At 48.8% G+C, this 18,137-nt stretch overlaps 5 protein-coding genes across 5 annotated transcripts; 3 read left to right on the forward strand and 2 right to left on the reverse strand.

The window, feature by feature from the left end:
- Window positions 1-245: 245 nt before the first annotated feature.
- Window positions 246-1,536, forward strand: EDB91DRAFT_1252759 (uncharacterized protein; the record flags this gene model as incomplete). Its single annotated transcript, XM_041323553.1, has 5 exons — window positions 246-435; window positions 483-685; window positions 738-911; window positions 963-1,174; window positions 1,236-1,536. 5 exons carry the CDS (start codon window positions 246-248, stop codon window positions 1,534-1,536), a joined length of 1,080 nt encoding a protein of 359 aa, XP_041172855.1.
- A 5,340-nt stretch (window positions 1,537-6,876) lies between these two features.
- On the forward strand, window positions 6,877-7,462 carry EDB91DRAFT_1157772 (uncharacterized protein). The gene is made up of 3 exons (XM_041319684.1): window positions 6,877-7,112; window positions 7,165-7,213; window positions 7,272-7,462. The coding sequence occupies exons 1-3, from the start codon at window positions 6,967-6,969 to the stop codon at window positions 7,338-7,340; spliced, it is 264 nt and encodes an 87-aa protein (XP_041172856.1). The 5' UTR covers window positions 6,877-6,966; the 3' UTR covers window positions 7,341-7,462.
- Window positions 7,463-8,415: 953 nt separating this feature from the next.
- EDB91DRAFT_1059637 (kinase-like domain-containing protein) lies at window positions 8,416-8,925 on the reverse strand (the record flags this gene model as incomplete). The annotated part of the gene is made up of 2 exons (XM_041314267.1): window positions 8,416-8,646; window positions 8,695-8,925. The coding sequence occupies 2 exons, from the start codon at window positions 8,923-8,925 to the stop codon at window positions 8,416-8,418; spliced, it is 462 nt and encodes a 153-aa protein (XP_041172857.1).
- Window positions 8,926-12,669: 3,744 nt separating this feature from the next.
- Window positions 12,670-13,275, forward strand: EDB91DRAFT_792741 (uncharacterized protein). The gene is made up of 2 exons (XM_041328416.1): window positions 12,670-12,906; window positions 12,958-13,275. Exons 1-2 carry the CDS (start codon window positions 12,752-12,754, stop codon window positions 13,241-13,243), a joined length of 441 nt encoding a protein of 146 aa, XP_041172858.1. The 5' UTR covers window positions 12,670-12,751; the 3' UTR covers window positions 13,244-13,275.
- Window positions 13,276-13,574: 299 nt separating this feature from the next.
- On the reverse strand, window positions 13,575-14,522 carry EDB91DRAFT_1157805 (uncharacterized protein). Its single transcript, XM_041319685.1, is given in 7 exon segments — window positions 13,575-13,857; window positions 13,922-13,982; window positions 14,035-14,219; window positions 14,230-14,350; window positions 14,383-14,418; window positions 14,430-14,481; window positions 14,493-14,522. 3 exon segments carry the CDS (start codon window positions 14,181-14,183, stop codon window positions 13,789-13,791), a joined length of 279 nt encoding a protein of 92 aa, XP_041172859.1. The 5' UTR covers window positions 14,184-14,219; window positions 14,230-14,350; window positions 14,383-14,418; window positions 14,430-14,481; window positions 14,493-14,522; the 3' UTR covers window positions 13,575-13,788.
- Between the last annotated feature and the right edge of the window lie 3,615 nt (window positions 14,523-18,137).

Genomic DNA, 18,137 nt, shown 5'->3' on the forward strand with positions numbered 1-18,137 from the left:
TGTCTGCATAAGTCATCATTTTGGAAGCCTCATATCTCAACTATATCTCAACCAATTCTCACAGCCATAGTGCTCAATTGAAAGCCCTGAAGTGGTGCTACAATATGGTACCAGCATGTCCTTGAGGTGTTTGTATATTCTCACACAATATCATAGATAGTGAAAAATGTGAAAACATGTGGACAGTTTTTTGAGCCACTGTATATAAGCAATCAATGAATGATTCCCGTTCCTCTGCCCTAATCATGACCCCAATTCCTACCGACTGGGCATTGCACACCACATGCATTGCTGCTGACTTCGTTCACCAGCTCTTCGCTTGCCATGTCGGCGATCGGCAACCGTTGGCGTCGCCTCCATTGGCACTGGATGTGCCGACCATGCTCGCTTGTCGGCAGTTAGCCCGAGTGCTCGCCGATGCATATGCAAACCCGAGTCGGTCATTTCTGTCATTCGGTCGGAGGTTTACTAACACATCGCAGTTCAGCTTGATCTTGACATGATTCGTTACAATGAAGCCCTCGACAAACGGTCCACAGGGAGGATCACAAAACATGAAGATGCTCTGCTCCAAAAATTTCCTTGTAGTTCCCAACAATTGTTGGAGAAGCCCTCAGTGCTCATGGATTCCGGGGGCCATATCATCTTATGGTATCTTCCGGACACCATTAGCCCGTGGATTCAAGTAAGGCTACATATTGTCGCCTGTGGGCCAACCATTTACACCAACCCCACAGGCCGAGATGGCAGCAGCCACGGTCGGGATGGGCTACCTCCTGAAAACAAGCATCACCAGTGGACAAGAGTCCAACTGGAGAACATTCTCCGGTCATTTTCACATGAGCGATTGCCACCTGCTAACCCCAGGATGCATCAACATAGCCCCTTGCTGGTTCCAGCAAGGCCGAGAGGTATGACATGCTTCTTCATGTGCGATGCCGACACTCACTCGGCAGTGTCAGCCTTATGGATTCCCCCCCACTGGTGGCTTCACCCCGGAGGTGTCGGCTATGCTGAAGGGCGAAGGTGGTCCGAAGGTCATATTATCGATGCAGCGATCGGCACTCCTGGCCTCGGCGGCTCTTCGGGTGATGCACCCAGAGTTGTATTGGGCTTTGGTCACCACACAGATGAAACTCGCTCGATGGGCTATGGAAAATGAGCTTGATGGCATGTATGCTCGTCTGCAACTTTGGGCCTCAGTGTTCAACTGCAGCAGCCGTCATGTGTAACAGGCAATGCCCTCTTCACCGAGATCCGAGATCTACTCCAGAAGGGTTCGACGTCATGACCAGTGTTGGCCATTATTGCGATGGCCTCATGACGCTGTCCAATCTCGGCATTCAGTTGCGATATAACTCCAGTGCCATGGTCGGCTGCTCCGGACACATTGTCAGGCATGGCGTCACATTCAGGGGTGATCGGTTCATGTGGGCATGGTTCATGCGTGATAGCCTTCACAATTTTGTGGGGACACCTCGGTCAGAGTATGCAAAATACAAGGATGTAGATTGGGATGTCTCGGTTTCAGCTTAGACGACCGTGTCATGGTATATCAGATTACATTACGGTTGCATTCAGCCTTTTGGATCGATTAGTGATAAGGTTGTCAATTAATTGGAATCGATGATGTTGATTGAATCCCTGAAGTCTTCTCGCCATGTCACCGATCGACCGGACGTGAAGATGGAGGCCATGGGCCAAGCCAAGATGATCGGCATTGTTTGCCATGTGCCAACCGATGTGCACGGGAAACACGTTCCGCATCGGCCCACCTGATAGAATCAAACACTGCTCGTTTGTGGGCCCACCTGACATCATCCATCCCATCAGCCCACTGATATGCACAGGAAATGCATTCTGCACAGGCCGGTCGATACAGACAGGCAACACATTCTATGGGCCCACACGATGACTTCACAGCAAGCATTGGCCGACCGATATGCACAGGCAGGGCATTCTACATCGGCCCAGTTGATTACATCGGGAATTCACCCCCATCGGCCCACACAATAGCTTCACACCCATCATTGGCCGACCGATATACACAGGCAATGCATTCCGTATCGGCCTTCCAGATAGGATCAACCTTTTCTCCCCCATCGGCCCACCCGACACCACACATGCCATCGGGCCGGCCGATATGCACATACAATACATAGTATGGGCCCACCCAATAGAATCAAATGTTCTTTCGCATGGGCCCACACGATGGGTTCACATTTTCTGTTGGCCAACCGATACACACGGGCAAAGTATTCAACATCGGCCCACCTGATAAAATACAGACCGTCGGCCGGCTGATACCTAAAAACAACACATTATAGGGGCCCACCTGATAGCATCGGGTATCCCTTCCCATGGGCCCACACAGTGGCTTCACACCTAGCATTGGCTGACTGATGTGCACAGGCAACGTATTTGACATAGGCCGACCGATAAGTACAGGAAATGTATTCCATGTGGGCCGACTGATACGCACAGGCAACGTATTCTACATGGGCCAACAGATGCGCACAGGCTACGTATTTTACATGGGCCGTCTGATAAGCACCGGAAACGTGTTCCATACCGGCTGACCGATGCGCACAGGCAATGTATTCCACATGGGCCAACTGATATGCACAGGCAACATATTTTACATGGGCCGACCAATAAGCACAGGAAATGTATTCCATACCAGCCGACCGATGCGCACAGGCAATGTATTCCACATGGGCCAACTGATATGCACAGGCAACATATTTTACATGGGCCAACCGATAAGCACAGGAAACGTATTCCATACCAGCCGACCGATGCGCACAGGCAACCTATTCCATGTCGGCCAACCGATATCCACAGACAACCTTTTCCACATGGGCCGACCGATATACAAGAAATGTATTCCATACCGGCCGACCGATGCATACAGGCAACCTATTCCATGTCGGCCAACCGATATCCACAGACAACCTTTTCCACATGGGCCGACTGATATACAAGAAATGTATTCCATACCGGCCGACCGATGCGTACAGGCAACCTATTCCATGTCGGCCAACCGATATGCACATGCAACCTATTCTACATGGGCCTGCCTGATCTAATACAGACCGTCAGCCGGTCGATGGCCACAGCCAACAAGCTCCATGGGCCTGCCTGATAGCATCGGGAATTTCTCCCCATGGGCCCACATGATGGCTTCACACCCATCATTGGCCTACCAATATACACAGAGGATGCATACAATTGGCCGACCAATACACACAGGCACTATGTTCTACATGGGCCCAGCTGACAGCATCAGAGACTCCTCCACCACCATTTGCCCACCAATATACCGAACCCATGGGGCCATATGATGTTCATGGCCACCGGCCGACATGTTAATATCGACCATCATTACTTATGGGCCCAGCTGTTGAAATCGGGTCTCAGTAAGCCTGCCGGCCGAACGTTATGCACAGGCAAAACCATTCGATCGGCCGACGTCCGCTGGCCTGTATGGAACAGCATATTTTCAACCTCGGCTGCCTGTATAATACAGACTATGTGACTGAATGGGCTCAAATTTTCAACACAAAACACAACATCTTGCATTCAAATGAAGTGTTTTTAGTCTACAGGTAATACTAGTATGTAGTTGTACATAAAACAAAAAAGATCCAACGAAAAATGTGGCTGCGATGGTGTGCGATCAAGTGCTATGCGACCCAAACTCAAATGATGGTGTATTACTGTATCATATATCAGTGTTGATAACGCGATACAGTATCGCAAGTTCAATGGTGTGGCAATATACGGTCATGGGAGCGCTGACCATGCTCCAACAGTTGCTAGTAAGTAGAACAACAGGATCGTGTCAGTTTGACCGCCAAGATGCCATTCCTGACGGTGATGACAAGTGACAGCACGCCACTGTGATTCACGAGTTTACAGGAACCTCAATCATCCCACAAACGCTGTTAATGGTGCATCTGGCCACATGCTTCCTCCCAGTTTCGGCGCGATGCATCCAGAAACTCCTGCACGCCATCACCTTCCAGAAAGCTGGTGAGGTTCGCGATAGATCCGATGATCTGACACGCAATCCTGCGTATGGTTATACGTTTGAATCTTCTTGCTGCGGTCAGTGGTGCACACGAGTAGCTCGACGGGAGACAATGTCTTGAGTGAGCGTTAAATCCATCAGGCGAGCGCGAAGAACTTGAAAGCCCGACACTTATTCAGAACAACATCAGTGACGGTATGGGTGTGGATTACTTGGTACTGACTGCGTTCGTCTTGCACAGAAATGGTCATACTGATGGGTGTAGTGAGACAGACTGCAGATTTTGTTTTGTTGACGTGCCGAGGACAGTGGTTAAAATCGATTAGGCTGCTCGAAGTCAAAAGGCCAACCTGTCCACCTGCGCCACGTGTACATTTCACCTCGACCTTCACGTCTTCCATTTCGAAGAGTTCATCGTTGCGGTTCATATCATCAGCATCTTCGCTCAGCAAAGCCTGAAAGCGGGGGCGTCACCCACTACTCAATCTAATTTGGTAGAGACGCGCTGCACACGATGTATACCGCTCTCCTACCTTAGCGCATCATAAGCGCCTTCGCCTTTGATCTCGAGGATAGCATCACGCATCCCTCGTATGATGCTCGTTCGCCACCCGACTGAACCAGTGCCGACTTACAGTTCCAGCAGAGCATGCGGATCGCGCGTAAACGATGGAGGAACGAGAAGATTATCAGAGGTAGTTTTCTTTGAGGGACTGCTGTGGTAGCATCGAGCCAGAATCCACGACGACGGCACGGGAGACCACAAACTTGACGAACGAAAGTCCGGTTTGACTATGTTTCGTGAAGGGGCTTTGATTCATTGAGTTGACGTGTGCGTGCGATGTCTTCTGGAGAGGATATGTCATTGGATATCTGGTATATGCTGAGGTGGCGCTTCAAACCACTGAAGTAATCTTACATTCGCTAGCAATGTTATTTCATCCCTGATTTTGACGTGCTTCCTTACAGCCTGGAAGATGGGAGCACCGTCTTGTTCGATTTAATGAATGGCATTGGAGGTGGAAGGATGTCCGCATCGTATGAGGTCATGGACGAGTGGTCGAAAAGAAACATCGGTGAGGTTTTATTGGATGGCAGCGGCACAGAAGGTGGCACACGGAGTAGCCCATGGAAGAAAGTTCTGGTTGTTTGGTTTAGAAGGTTTTGGCAAACAACCGCTTCCCAAAAATAGATCATGATTCTTCATATGATTTCACGACGTTCATATGTAAGTACAGTTCTTCTCGAGTCTGCGGAGATCATGGTAAGTGGTACTTATGCTGGCATTTAGTTGTTCAAATGACAAGCGCCCATCACTGGCTACTTACTAGCTGTCACCTGTCCTCGCCCACGGTCCCAACGACGCTCCTGCTCTATCCCATGCCATCAGCCGTTGAGGGTGTGCTTTTTATCGGCATAATAGCAGAGGGTGGCGGCTACCTTTCAACCTTACAACTCGCTGCACTCGTCTTCGTCATTCCATGGATCTTCAAACGTGACACCCTCACCTTTGTAAAGCATCTTTACAGAGTTCTGGTTGACTCCTTTCAGTGTATTTTGGCTTTGCAAAAGGTAAGTGATGCAATCAACATCTTCTTGCGCATTTTTGCTCTACTGGTACTCTTTTTGCTTATCGTGGCCCTCTTTATTTGGGCAGCCATCTTTTTATATAGTCGACACAACATGTTCACAGGTACATCTTTAATCGAGTCGATCGGCTGCGAGCTGACCTCTGTCTCATTGCAGTGAAAGAAATAATGACTCCGGACGCCAAGTACTGCACGCTTTCACCCAGCACACAACGCGTGCGGCACCAGCCGTTGTACGCACGTTTCTCGACAATCTCTCATATCAGTTCGTGCGTTTGCTTCTGCAGAAGTGTGCGGGGCTAAGCGTTGGACGTAAGAGGAGCTCGAAGCTGTGGAGTACCCTGGGGATTGTGCTAAGATACCGTGAAAACTCCACGGACACGTTGAGGTATGTGCATTTTCCTTGCGTTTATGACGTTTTTGTGTTAAATATGGCTTATTTGACGTTTAGTATGTTTGGTTGTGCAACATATTATTTCCCTGTGCGGAGCCTTCACGTCGTTCACTGGCCCACTGTATACGTCCATTATGGTTCAATGTCCTCGCGCAGTCGGCCCGAATTATTGAGGGCTTTGGCCTAGCCTAGATATTCTGAAAGCCAAAGCCGCGGCTTTTAGGCCAAGCCGGGCCGGTACATCACTAGGCCATCATGCGTGAGGGCTCACTTTGGGCCAGACTACGGCGGCACTTTATTCCGAATTTCTGGGTAGCGCGGGTGTCGGTAGAATGACTGTCTTCCTTCTTTCAAGGTCTGACCAACCCTGGCCTCCAGGTCATCCATCCTACACCGAGGTCTTGGTAACCACACCTAAGCGATAGCCATTCTTCAGCCTATAACTCCTTGCCGCTCCATATTCCCGGCAGAAAGACCCCGCACGTCCACGGTCCACATTGGCATTATGTATGATCTAACTCACGCCTTCCGTGTTGTTGACCAGTGCCCTTCTGCGGAAGACCAGACCTCGAACGTTGCAGTCCCGGCACCTATGGGGTGGCCGTGATGAGCTTCGTCTATTCGAGGATGGCTGTATTACGGAGAGCGTTGTGTGGGAAGTCACAGCGTCCGGTGAATGTGCACATATCTGATGAGCAACGCGAACCCAAGGCCGTCCAGGAACCGGAGATTCATTCGTGCCCCACGACCCTATCGTGCCGCACATCAACTTCCCAAGAAGTTCACAGTTTTCCTCGAGTCTGCGGAGTTTATCATGCATTTCGGCTCAACTGCTTTCGCCTGAAGTAGGGCGTCCGAGCATCACCTTTACGTTCACACTCGAAGTTCCAGCCTATAAAACGCCTGCCTGCCACTATGACTTTGCCTCATTCCCTTTCACAAACACCATCATGTTTACTTCCCGTCACATCATATTTGCGCTGCTCAGCTTCCTCGCTAGCGCCAATGCGTGCATACAGTGCCCAGCCTCATTAAGGGTCAATAATCATGACACAGACCTAATCAAAACCACCCCAGGCGATAAGACAGTGTGCCTGTGCGTCGTACCCACACATCTTCATTGAACAAAGTAACTAATAGGCCGGCAGTTATGGTGGTGCGGAAAGCGACGGCTCAGCAATTACCTGTCGGTATAGCGTAAGTGTTTTATTGTGCAGCTCATTGTTCTCGGTTGACATGCTAGCGATGGCATCAGAATATCGGCTTATTGATTCATGGGAATAAGGCTTGTCCGCTTGAAGTGGATGAGAAGGAACACTGCTGAACGTGATGTGAAGAGGTGGGGGAGATGAGACACCCAACAGGAGGAGTGATGTTCGTCTACAGATAGCCGGGTGTACGCCAGTACTTAGACACATCTACTACGAGAATTGCCAAATAGTCTTGTCTTTCCTCGGCCAGTTCATCTCCTCTCGAATTCACTTGTATAAACTCGTTCGCGGCGTGATTCTTTGCGCCAGGTCATGTAGAAAAGAGCGCTGTCCTTCAAACACTTACTATTGTCTAGGTACTATCTACGTACACTGAGTCTCTTCTAGATACTGAGATGAATACATTCTTTGTCTAGCTCACCTCTCCCCGTGCTCGTCTTCCTATCATCTTGATAAAGCTTATCAATGTATCACTTATAGTTGTCTGGGTTCGGCTTTCGAATTGGTAGGTTGGTTTTGCCATGCCTTTTCAACACGTCATTGTGGGACGTGATAATTGCTTACAATATTCGCACTCACTTTATTTCGTTGGGTTGATTGCCCGTGTCTTTCTCTGACGGCTTGTGTTTCTTGTCTTTTTTGTCGGGGACGCGAGTAAGTAAGTTGTCTCGTGGCCCGGGCCCGCGCTGAGCAAAGCTACTCGCCAGGTTTGAGATCAGGTGTCGGTTTTGAAAATTTATATTAAATGAACGAACCCAGTGATGGGACCCTGGATTACGTCCTCTGGTTCTGGACAAAATTCTTCTTCTTCTGAAAAATCGGAGTCATCTGCATCCATTCGAAAGGCTCTGGAGATCGAACCAGCGGTAGCTGGCTCGAAGAAACTACTAGTGCTGTGAAGGTCATCCCGCACAGAGCGTGGTCTAGAGAGATTTTGGAACGAATGTAAGTTGACGAGAAAGGCACCATGAATGTGCAGGATCACCCGAGGAGAACAGCTTGTCCATGTCCATGGTTATAGCATTTAGTTCATGATCAGGGTTGGGTGGCCCACCCTCAGAACCATCGTGCGGAGAAGCTCCAGGGAAGTCATCCTGGGCATCATCGGGAGGATTGTCTGGTGGTCTAGAAGAATCCTTGAAGCTCGTGTAAGTGGTTTATCAGCTGGGCACTACAAACCATGCAGGCTTACCGAGAGGAGGAAAACCTGCGCATGACAAAGTCAAGCACTTCGTCTGCTGAAGGTCGAAGTTCGGGACTGAATTGCAGACATCTTTGGATGAAGTCCCAATCTAAGTCTATTATCGCAGGATGACCATCGGGGCGTTGCGGTCCACGCCCCTGCGACATCTTAACGGCGATGCGCGCCACCAGGTGACCCAACCAAATCTCAGACCAAGGCAGCCGACCCGAGAGAGCCTGTTCAGTCAGTCCTCAGGCGAACATCTTGTAATCAAAACAACTGACTTGAAGCATTATACAACCAAAAGAGTAGATATCAGCTTTCTCCAAAGGCAGCTCGGCAGGATTATCTGATAAAACAAGTTCTGGTGCCGCATAGCGGATTGCACCCGGGCGTACACATGATATAGCTAAGTGCGACTGGCCGAGAAGGGGTCGGAGGATGGTGGAAAGACCAAAATCGATCAGCCTTGCATGGCCTCTCTTGTTGATTAGTATATTCGCCTGCAGGTTCATCAGCTTTTGGGGAAAACATCAGGAGTGCCGAGTTCACCCCCGTGATATCTCCATGCATGACAGACACCGAGTGCACTGCACCAAATCCAGGTTACTATTCTATCATCCTAAGAAGGGAGATGGAAACTAACAGTAACGAAGTCCAGCACTGAGATCCTCCAGCTTCCAATTTCAATCCAGTCTTAAAAGGCGAAAGGATGCGAAAGATGATGTTGCTCACCATACGCGAGCGGTCCAGGACTGTTAGATCATCGTGTTTAGACTCTAGGTAGTCACTCAACGTGCCGTTTGGCATCCACGGAGACACCAAGCAGGGCAACTGTGACATCTGTCCAAATCCTGTCGTTATACCCCATAATAGGTACAATGTTGTTGTGACGTAGAATCTTCAAAATGCCGAATTTCTCGGCTGATTGTCTAGATGATCCAAGTAGAATGTAAGTATGATACGGTTGTTGTACCGTACAAGAACGGTATCATGTACCGCTCACCCTGTTGATCATCTCAAAACCATCCCACTCTGAAAACCTGAAAGCTTTGACCGCGACCTTATTGATAAATCGGCAGTCAGCGAGTTACACGATAGATGTATATGACACGGACTAACGAGGGCTGAAATACCATCTGCATTGTAATTGCATCTCCAGACATCACCGAATCCACCTGTGCTAATGGGGTCTAGAGTTGTTCGAGTAATAAAGGGTGTCAAATCGTCTGGCAAGTCCTCTACCCTGCAGACAACAGTTGTGTTGCAAGAGATCAGTACAACAGATACTTCGGCACCGAGCACAATGGGATCATACCCCAGATCGTCGCTCTCCATGCTTTCAAAATGTCTCAATCAGCCTCGTAGGTGCTGAGTGTGGATCGGATTCAGTTGATGGTCGTAGGTCAAGGTACTTTGCGAACCCATGTGACACTGGATGGGCGTCTATACTGACCACACTTGTTTACCGCGGTCACGTTGGTTAGAAGTTCAGTGAAGCGGACACTGCACCACCAGTCACAACACGATCATACCCCACATCGTCATTCTACATGCTTTCTCATGAGTTCTCAATCAACCTCGTGAGTGACGAAGAGTCAGAGAATGTGAGTTGAAAGTTGTAGGCCAAGCGCAAGTACAGGCACCGAAATTCGCTTAATCTCATGGGTCATTCTACGTGATGACGCCATACAGACTCAGTACTATCGCCAAGTCAGTTCAACGGCACCTGCGGCAACGTACGGTAGCCCTGACCGTTCGACAGCTCAAGAAACCCATCAACCAACTCGTCCAAGAGTTTTCTTCTCTTAGTCTGAGTCTGACCGTGCTCCAACAGTTGCTGGTAGAATAACAGAGTTTGACCGCCAAGGTGCCATTCCTGACTGGTGATGCTCGCGCGATCCTGCGCATATTTGTACCATCGAATCCTTTCGCTGCGGTCAACGGTGCGCACCAGATTCTGACGAGTAGCTCGGCGGGAAGCGATACCTTGGACGAGCGTTAAATCATCAGACGAGCTTGAAGAACTTGAAAAGTACGACGCTTGTTTTGTTCGAATTGATAGTATGGGCGTGTGTCACCTGACGCTGACTACGTTTGTCTTGCGTGAAACGGTGATACCGGTGGGTGTATGGGTGAGGACGAATTGCAGATTTTGTTTTGTTGACGTGCTGAAGGACAGTGTTAAAGTCGATTAGGCAGTCTGCTCGAAGTCAAAGCCCACCTGTTCACCTGCGCCGCATGACCTCCGTGTCTTCCATTTTGAAGAGTTCATCGTTCCCGGTCATACTCTGAGCATCTTCACTGAGGGAAAACCTGACAGCGGGCATGTCACCCACCACTCAATCAATTTGGTAGACGCGCTGCACACTATGTACACCGCCGCTCTACCCACATCAGCTGCATCATAAGCGACTTCGTCTCTGATCTCACGCATTCCTCCTGTTTTCTGTTTCACTGCTTCGTATGACGCTCGTTTGCCACCTGACTGAATCAACACACCGAATGTAGACCTGCAGAAGGTCCAACAGCCTAAATAGAAGCCGCTTAAGACCCTCCAACGACGGCCCTTAGTTCCGGCAGAGCGTACAAATCCCGCATAGACGATGGAGGAACGAGAAGAGAGGGAAAGGTTGTGGAGGTGAGGGAGTTGGTGAGGGAGTTGGTGAGGGAGGTGAATTCTTCGGATGCTAGGGCGAATGGTCGGGTCGGTATCTTGTATGAGAAGTAGTGTTTCTTCGAGGGACTACTTGCGGTAACGTTGAGTTGAGCCAGGGTCCCAAGAGATGGCAGGGAGGTCACAAACTTGACGAGGGTGCATCCAGTTTGATCATGCTTCATGCGAGAGCTCTAATTCGTTGGTGTGGCGCGTGTAATGTCTTCTAGCTAGAGAGGACATAACCTCAGACATCTGGTATAAATTTAATTGACTCTTCAAACCACTGACAGGTAGTCTCATATTTGCTAGCAGTTCATCCCCGATTTTGACGCGCTTCCTTACGGCCTGGATCAGAGGATATGAGCGCTGTCCTGTTCGATTTGGTGGATGATATTGGAGGTGAGAGGATAAGCTCGAGACTCTGGGAGGGATATGTGTAGAGAATCGACAGGTGATTGGAAAGAAACGTGTGCCTTTTCTCAAAAAGGTTGTTTGATTTAGAAGGTTTTGGCAAACAACCGCCTCCCAAAAACAGATCCTTCAAATCTCGTACAACTACACAGTAATGCGTTATCAGAATATTGATTCTAACGCACTAGTATGTGGGTGTACCGTGCTAGAATCTGCTTAATTGTCGAGCTAAGGATGTACGAGGCAGATTCTGTCCCATCGACCCGTTAGTTCTTTTCCCACCGTCCAACTTGAACACAAATCGAGGCAAGGTGAGCGAGTGGAGCACCCGGACGTTCTTCCGCTGTTCTCATTCCAGCAGCCACGACACAATGGAATTCCAGCCGCGGCCGAAGTAAAAACCTCGTGTCGTAGAACCTGTGACCGCCCAGGAAAAAAAGATACGTTCACCTCCTTGAGTCTCGACAACGCTTCTGCTGCTCAAATATATAGTAGATGTAGGCTTAATATGTCTCTCCGCAACGTGCGAAAAAGAGCAAAACCAAAAATCAAAGTACATGTGGTCCTGTCGTCGCTGCAACTTCGTTGACATCTTCAGCTCGTCGCCGCACCTGCTCTCATCGTGCTGCAATCGTCAACAACCCCGTCGGTGAACTCGTGTCGTGCTCTTTATTTGCTTCGACTGCCATATCTAATAGACCGGCAGTTGCTCATCATTCAGGCAACAACTTGAGGCAGTTGAAGGGTCTTCCGTCTGCTGCGATACGCAAAGGCAAATGTCTGGTACTTGCTTGTTTGTACCAAACACGGTGTGGGACCCGTGGAGCACGAATGAATCTTCAGTTCCTGGGCGGCCTTGGCTTCGCGTTGCTCAGATCAAATTTGTGCGTTCAAATCGGACGTTGTGACTTCCCAAACGACACTCTCCATCCCTGAATCGACGAAGCTCATCATAGCGGTCACGTAGATGCTGAAACTCCTGCACGACGTTTGAGTTTTGGTCTTCCGCGGAAGGTTCGTGGTCAACAAGACTGGCATGAGCAGGATCATAAAGAAGGCCGATGTGGATCGTGGACGTGCCGAGTACCAGGCTGAAGAATGGCTATCGGTTGGGTGTGGTTACCAAGACCTCGGCGTAGGATGGATGTCATAGAGGCCAGGAGGGTTGGTCAGCCTTTCCAGTAAAAGAGTATAACGTCATGGAAGGCTGGCAATGACTTACTGGGTGTTGGCAGCGTGCAGGCTCAAGTTGCGACAACGAGATCAAAGATATGATTTCGATAGACGTGTTATCCGCTCGTAAACGCGAGCTGGGTCATCGGGTACGTTGCGTTATACTGGTACTCGCAGCCTTCAAAGTAGCCCGAGCCATTGTTCTGCAAAAACTCTTCGAGTACTGTACTCTGGGATACCTAATCCAAGGCATGTAAGTACTCCTCATTCTACTCGTGGCTTACTCTCCTCTCAAGTCGACCAGTTGTAGTGCGCGAATACAGCCTCAAGGACCTCAACTTGATCGCACCGCACGCACTCTTCGTCCCAGCCGTGAACTCACTCTTGTCGAAGCCTACGCAGGTCCACTGCGGTCCTACTACTCATTTCTACCTTCTATTCGTTGGCCATATCTCTATTCCCTGCACATCCGCAGCGCACACCAACACAGTTGTGACCACCTCTTATCCAGGACAGAATGCTGTCTCAATGCTGTCTTGATCACCACGACACGACTGTGTATTGACGCTGCCTTGGCTAACTCGACTTAAGCCAAACATCGAGGAAATCGAACTCACTTCCCTCCAGTCAGTCTCACACTCTTCCTCGGCCTATCAAACTCTCCGTGTTGACGAGGTTCGCGAATTCAGTCTCCGTCCATTCATACTATGACTGGTATTTGCGTTTGAGCCTTGGACTGTGACCTTCTGGGAAGGACGGGAGCGATGGATCGAGTCCGCAGCTTCACGTCTAGCTGTTGAGTGAAGTGCCATCCCGAGCCCAGTCGTAAGATTTTCGGGTACATCATCAATTCCGCGCTGTGAGACGGTGAGGTATACAGTATTGTGAAGTCCAGAACGGCATCAGTTTACCATGACATTGATAGGCTAGTTTCTGGGATGATTGTAAGTACTTATCATCACCCGGGGAGGACTATTCTCATAGGAGGTTGGGAGGGACGATGCAACTGACCAAGACTATTTGGAAATTATCATAACAGATGGTGATCTAAGTACTGGCATATACTCGGCTGTCTGCAGACGAACATCGCTCCTCTTGTTTGGTGTCTCGTCTCCCCCATCCCTTCACATCACGTTCAGCAACTCTTCGCCACAGTTGCTTTACTCGAACAAGACTTTATCCCTCCTAACCATACGCCGGTATCCTGGAATGATTGCTAGCATGTCAACCGAGAACAACGAGCCGCACAATATCCAGAAAGTACTTACGGTGTAATACTGACAGTACACTGATGGGTCGACGCCGCCAGCCACCTTGGGATTACTGTAACTGCCAGCCTATCAGTTACTTTGTTCGATGAAGATGTGTGGGTGCGACGCACTAGCAAAATGTGACCTGGTTGTCTGGGTAGGTATCATATAGTTTCGTGTCAACACCGTCGAGTTTCAATGTGGCTGGGCACTTTATACATGCATTGGCTCCAGCAATGAAGCTAAGCAGTGCAAAGATGATGGTGCGGGAAGTAAACATGATGGAATTTCTGGAAGGGAATGAGGCAAAGCCATAGTAGCAGGCAGGTGTTTTATAGGCTGAAGCTTCCAGTATGGACGGAAACGCGTTGCTCGCTTTGCTGCTGAGATGCCCTACTTTAGGCGAAAACAGGAATCAAAATGCATGATAATCCCTGCAGACTCGAAAAGAACTGTGGATGTCATGATGTTGGCAAATACTCAAAGGGAGATGTGCGGCACGATGGAGCCGCGGGTAAGTCGCGGTGCACGAATAAATTCTCCGGTTCCTGGTCATCATTGACTTCACGTTGCTCGTCGGATCAACGTCAGATATGTGCACGTTCATCGGACGTTGTGACTTCCCAAACAACACCGGAATATCCTTGGATGAAGCTCAGCACGGCCGCTTCATAGATGCCAAAACTCCTGTGCAACGTTTGAGTTCTGGTCTTCCGCAGAAGTCTCTTGGTCAACAAGATGGGAACTTCGTAGGGTACGGTTGAAAAGTCAACATAACCTTGCAGAGCAAGGTCGTTTCAATGTAGCAGATTCAAGATACGAACAAACAAAGCCCTGTTAAGGAGAAGGAGGTGATCCGAGACAGTGAGCAAAATAACGTCACAGGGATTGCAGGTCGAGAACACTGCCATCATTTGAAGAAATGCATTTAACTCAATCATAACCAGAGACCAAAATACAGCTCCGCAAAGTCATAAATCGGCAATGCCGACCCCTAGTTTAGGAGCGCGACACCCCCGCTCTAGGAGCTCAAGTCCGCCGGGCTAAATATACAGATTTTGAGTGTAGATCGCTATCTATGCAAAGAAGGGAGGGTATATGAGGTGGATGGCAAAAAATTTCTGCCCTGTGCAGGGTAGAGCAGAAAAGATGCAATTTACCCAAGCGCGGGTGCCACCAACGATACGCGGTTGCAGTTGTTGTTGCAACGTTGAAATTCGATGTGAAAACAATTTTTTTGCCTCCGATGCAAAAGGACTGTACAGCATGACGCAGTGAATGAACGAAATACTAATTGCAAATTGCAATGTACCGCATGACGCTTTATATGTTGTTGTGAAAAATTGTAGTCATGCAAGGCCGTCTCCGCCGTCCGGACAACTTCGTAATGGAGGCTAGCCGCATGCGATGTCAAGGGGTACCAGGTTGAAGATGGCTATCGCTTGACTTAAACCTCGGGAGTAGGATTAGGAGGGTTTCATCGGAAGACCCAGAGAGCCGAGGTAGGCTGATTACGAGAAGCTCGCGATAGGAAAAACGTTGAGAGTATGGAGTCTGTAAGAAACAAAAAATACTTGCCTCGTCACTGCATCAAAGCGAGTGCGGAGATTGAACCGGCTTTTCAGGAAACAATCAGCGAATGTGTCATCAGATGGTGGTACCAGAGTTTAACGTTCGCTCCAGTGTCTCTTTAGCATCCTGACTTGGTTTGACGATTGTCAGTCAGCGGCATGGATTTACAGACGCCGGAAACGAAACTCGCTAAGTCAAGTGAAGTCACAGGTGAGAGGAACTTCAGACAAACAGTTGATAAAAGTTCATAGTAGATGTTGCATCGACGAGTACAGCTGGGTGGTGGGCAATGATGAGTCTCATTTGATCACGATGGTCAGTTATGCCCACTAATCTGCGAGTACAAGAAACTCACCACGTAGAATGCGCCAGACATGAATACCTGGGAAACGTTGATCTCGCAACCGCAACGAAGATGCGGTGGCTGGTTATCCAATGTACTTCCGGTCTTACGGTCCTCTGGAGTTCACCTTGGACATCCTGATTTGCAGGATTGCCGCAACACAAAGGAGATAAAGACTTTCCCGACGTTGTCGAGCAACACTCCGATTTAGCAGTGTCTTTGAAAAGTAGACACCGAGCCTACGTTGAAATTTTGTACGATCTAGTTTCCGTCAGTAACAGACCTGAAAAATCAATGTCAGTAGACAATCAGGCTTCTTTCATTTTCGTTGTGCTACTGACGAAAAAAATGCGGGCCGCTATAGTTGCGACTCGCGCAAAGAGACATGGGGTGATAGATACCAAGCGAAAGCAAAAATTGAAAAGCAAAGCTTGACCACTCTGATCAAGATTTCTTGCACCGGCCAGTATGCCAGCGAAGTTCACTGACGTTGAGGCATTGTTTATATATGTAATATCGTACCCTTGCAGTAATTGTACCCCGATATCCCATTGTTCAGGTCATGGGCAACTTTACCACAACACGTCGTCGGCCAAGTTGTTGCACTGGCCGGATCGCAACTGATATCACGGCCGTCTTAGATGTCGTGATACTCATCTTGTTTCTCGGTGGTCCAAGGATTGGATCCAGTCATTGTATGATCGTCATTGATTGATAGTGTTTCCGAACACTCATAGCGACAGTCGGTCAATAATTGAACGCGGGCTTCAAGTTGACGGGCGGACTTAAGTCCAGTTTGGTTCGCAAAGGGGCTCTGATTCTTTGAGTTGACGTGCGCGTGCGATGTGGACATGTCCTTCGACCCGTCTGTTATATACTGAGCTGACGCTTCAAACCGCTGGGTACTAGCATTTCATCCCTGATTTTTGACGTGCTTCCTTACAGCGTGGAGGATGCGAGCACTGTCTTTTCCGATTTAACGGATGGCATTAATATTGGAGGTGGAGATATGACTCTGCGAGGTATGGATGGGTGACACAGCGGGGAAACTGACATTTTACCACCTTTTGCCGCCAGTGAGATTACATTCGAAAGGTAATCTAGAGCGCTCTGGAACACTCTAGGCCTAGGTCTGGAATGCTCTAGCCAGGTCCAGACCTGCTTTTGATTGAAATCTTGCAAGAGGCAAAGGGTTGAAACCCCCGACGTGTGATGGAAAAGAAACTTTGGTGAGATTTTACATAAGTTTATTCAATAATTACATAAATGGATAAGTACTAGTATGGCACAGAAGGAAGAACTTGATATGGAGGAGCGAAAAAGATTGTTTGGGTTTTGGCAAAGAACCACTTACATCCACAGTGCACTGCACACGTTATCGAAATGATTCTAATGCGCTGGTGTGTGGGTGTACCGTGCTAGAATCTGTTTGGTTGTCGAACTGGGAATGTACGAGGCAGGTCCTGTCCCGTAGCCACGTTAGCTCTTTTCTCCCCGTCCAACTTGAATGAAAATCGAGGCAAGCACGCGGATGATCTTTCGCTATTCTCATTCCAACCACCGAGGCCCGCGAACTTCAACCGCGACCATGGCAAGGTTTTCTCCAACCTCATATCGTAGAACCTGCGACCACAAAAGTACGTTAACCTCCTTGAGTCTTGACTACGCTTCTGCTGCCCAAATATCTAGTAGTCGCTGCAACTTCTTTGACATCTACAGGTTCTGCCTTCATTTGCTGCGCGTCCATTAACTGTCATCTCTAATAGACTGGCAGTTACTCATCATTCAGGCAAGAAGCAGTCGCTGGCTCTTCCGTCTGCTGCGATACGCAAAGTCAAATATCCGTTTGTACCAATTTCAAACGCAGTGTGGGCTATGTACATCCTCGGACCTCGATACCATTCAAACACCCTGAATGTCAATTCGGAACTATTTCGTAGACAAGGTCTCTGCCAGCGAAGTTCGGCACTATGTAGTACATACAGTCTGCCCTTTCCATCTGCAAGATACATCGCAGATCCTGTTTTTGGAGGACAAGATCTCATTGCATCCAAGTAATTGTTAGTAATAGGAGCAGAATATTATAGAATACACTTTGACAAGATGGGCCGTGGAGCGGCAATCACTTGTAATCTGTAATCGATTATAATGTAAACATTCGAAACCAGTGTGCTAGTTGTACCAGGTGATATCGCCCGTCATATGTGCTTCATAAGTCAACGATTCGCGACATATCCTGAATCACATAAACATGACACTCAACACGCAAGCCACTTCAATACACTCACAAGGTGGTAGTTGCTCGAGTACTGCACGAAA

Source organism: Suillus paluster, assembly GCF_016628075.1.
Source record: "Suillus paluster strain FC165 chromosome Unknown EDB91scaffold_73, whole genome shotgun sequence".
Lineage (NCBI taxonomy): Eukaryota > Fungi > Basidiomycota > Agaricomycetes > Boletales > Suillaceae > Suillus > Suillus paluster.

Excerpts from the sequence above, each read along its gene's own strand:
- EDB91DRAFT_792741 (XM_041328416.1), top strand. The coding sequence starts at position 12,752 with ATGATTTCGATAGACGTGTTATCCGCTCGTAAACGCGAGCTGGGTCAT. Across the intron at positions 12,907-12,957 it reads GGATACCTAATCCAAGGCAT|TTGTAGTGCGCGAATACAGC; the intron begins GTAAGTACTCCT and ends CAAGTCGACCAG.
- EDB91DRAFT_1157772 (XM_041319684.1), top strand. The coding sequence starts at position 6,967 with ATGTTTACTTCCCGTCACATCATATTTGCGCTGCTCAGCTTCCTCGCT. Across the intron at positions 7,113-7,164 it reads GGCGATAAGACAGTGTGCCT|TTATGGTGGTGCGGAAAGCG; the intron begins GTGCGTCGTACC and ends ATAGGCCGGCAG. Across the intron at positions 7,214-7,271 it reads CAATTACCTGTCGGTATAGC|AATATCGGCTTATTGATTCA; the intron begins GTAAGTGTTTTA and ends CGATGGCATCAG.
- EDB91DRAFT_1157805 (XM_041319685.1), bottom strand. The coding sequence starts at position 14,183 with ATGTTTACTTCCCGCACCATCATCTTTGCACTGCTTAGCTTCATTGCT. Across the intron at positions 13,983-14,034 it reads AACCAGGTCACATTTTGCTA|TTACAGTAATCCCAAGGTGG; the intron begins GTGCGTCGCACC and ends ATAGGCTGGCAG. Across the intron at positions 13,858-13,921 it reads TGTACTGTCAGTATTACACC|GATACCGGCGTATGGTTAGG; the intron begins GTAAGTACTTTC and ends CAATCATTCCAG.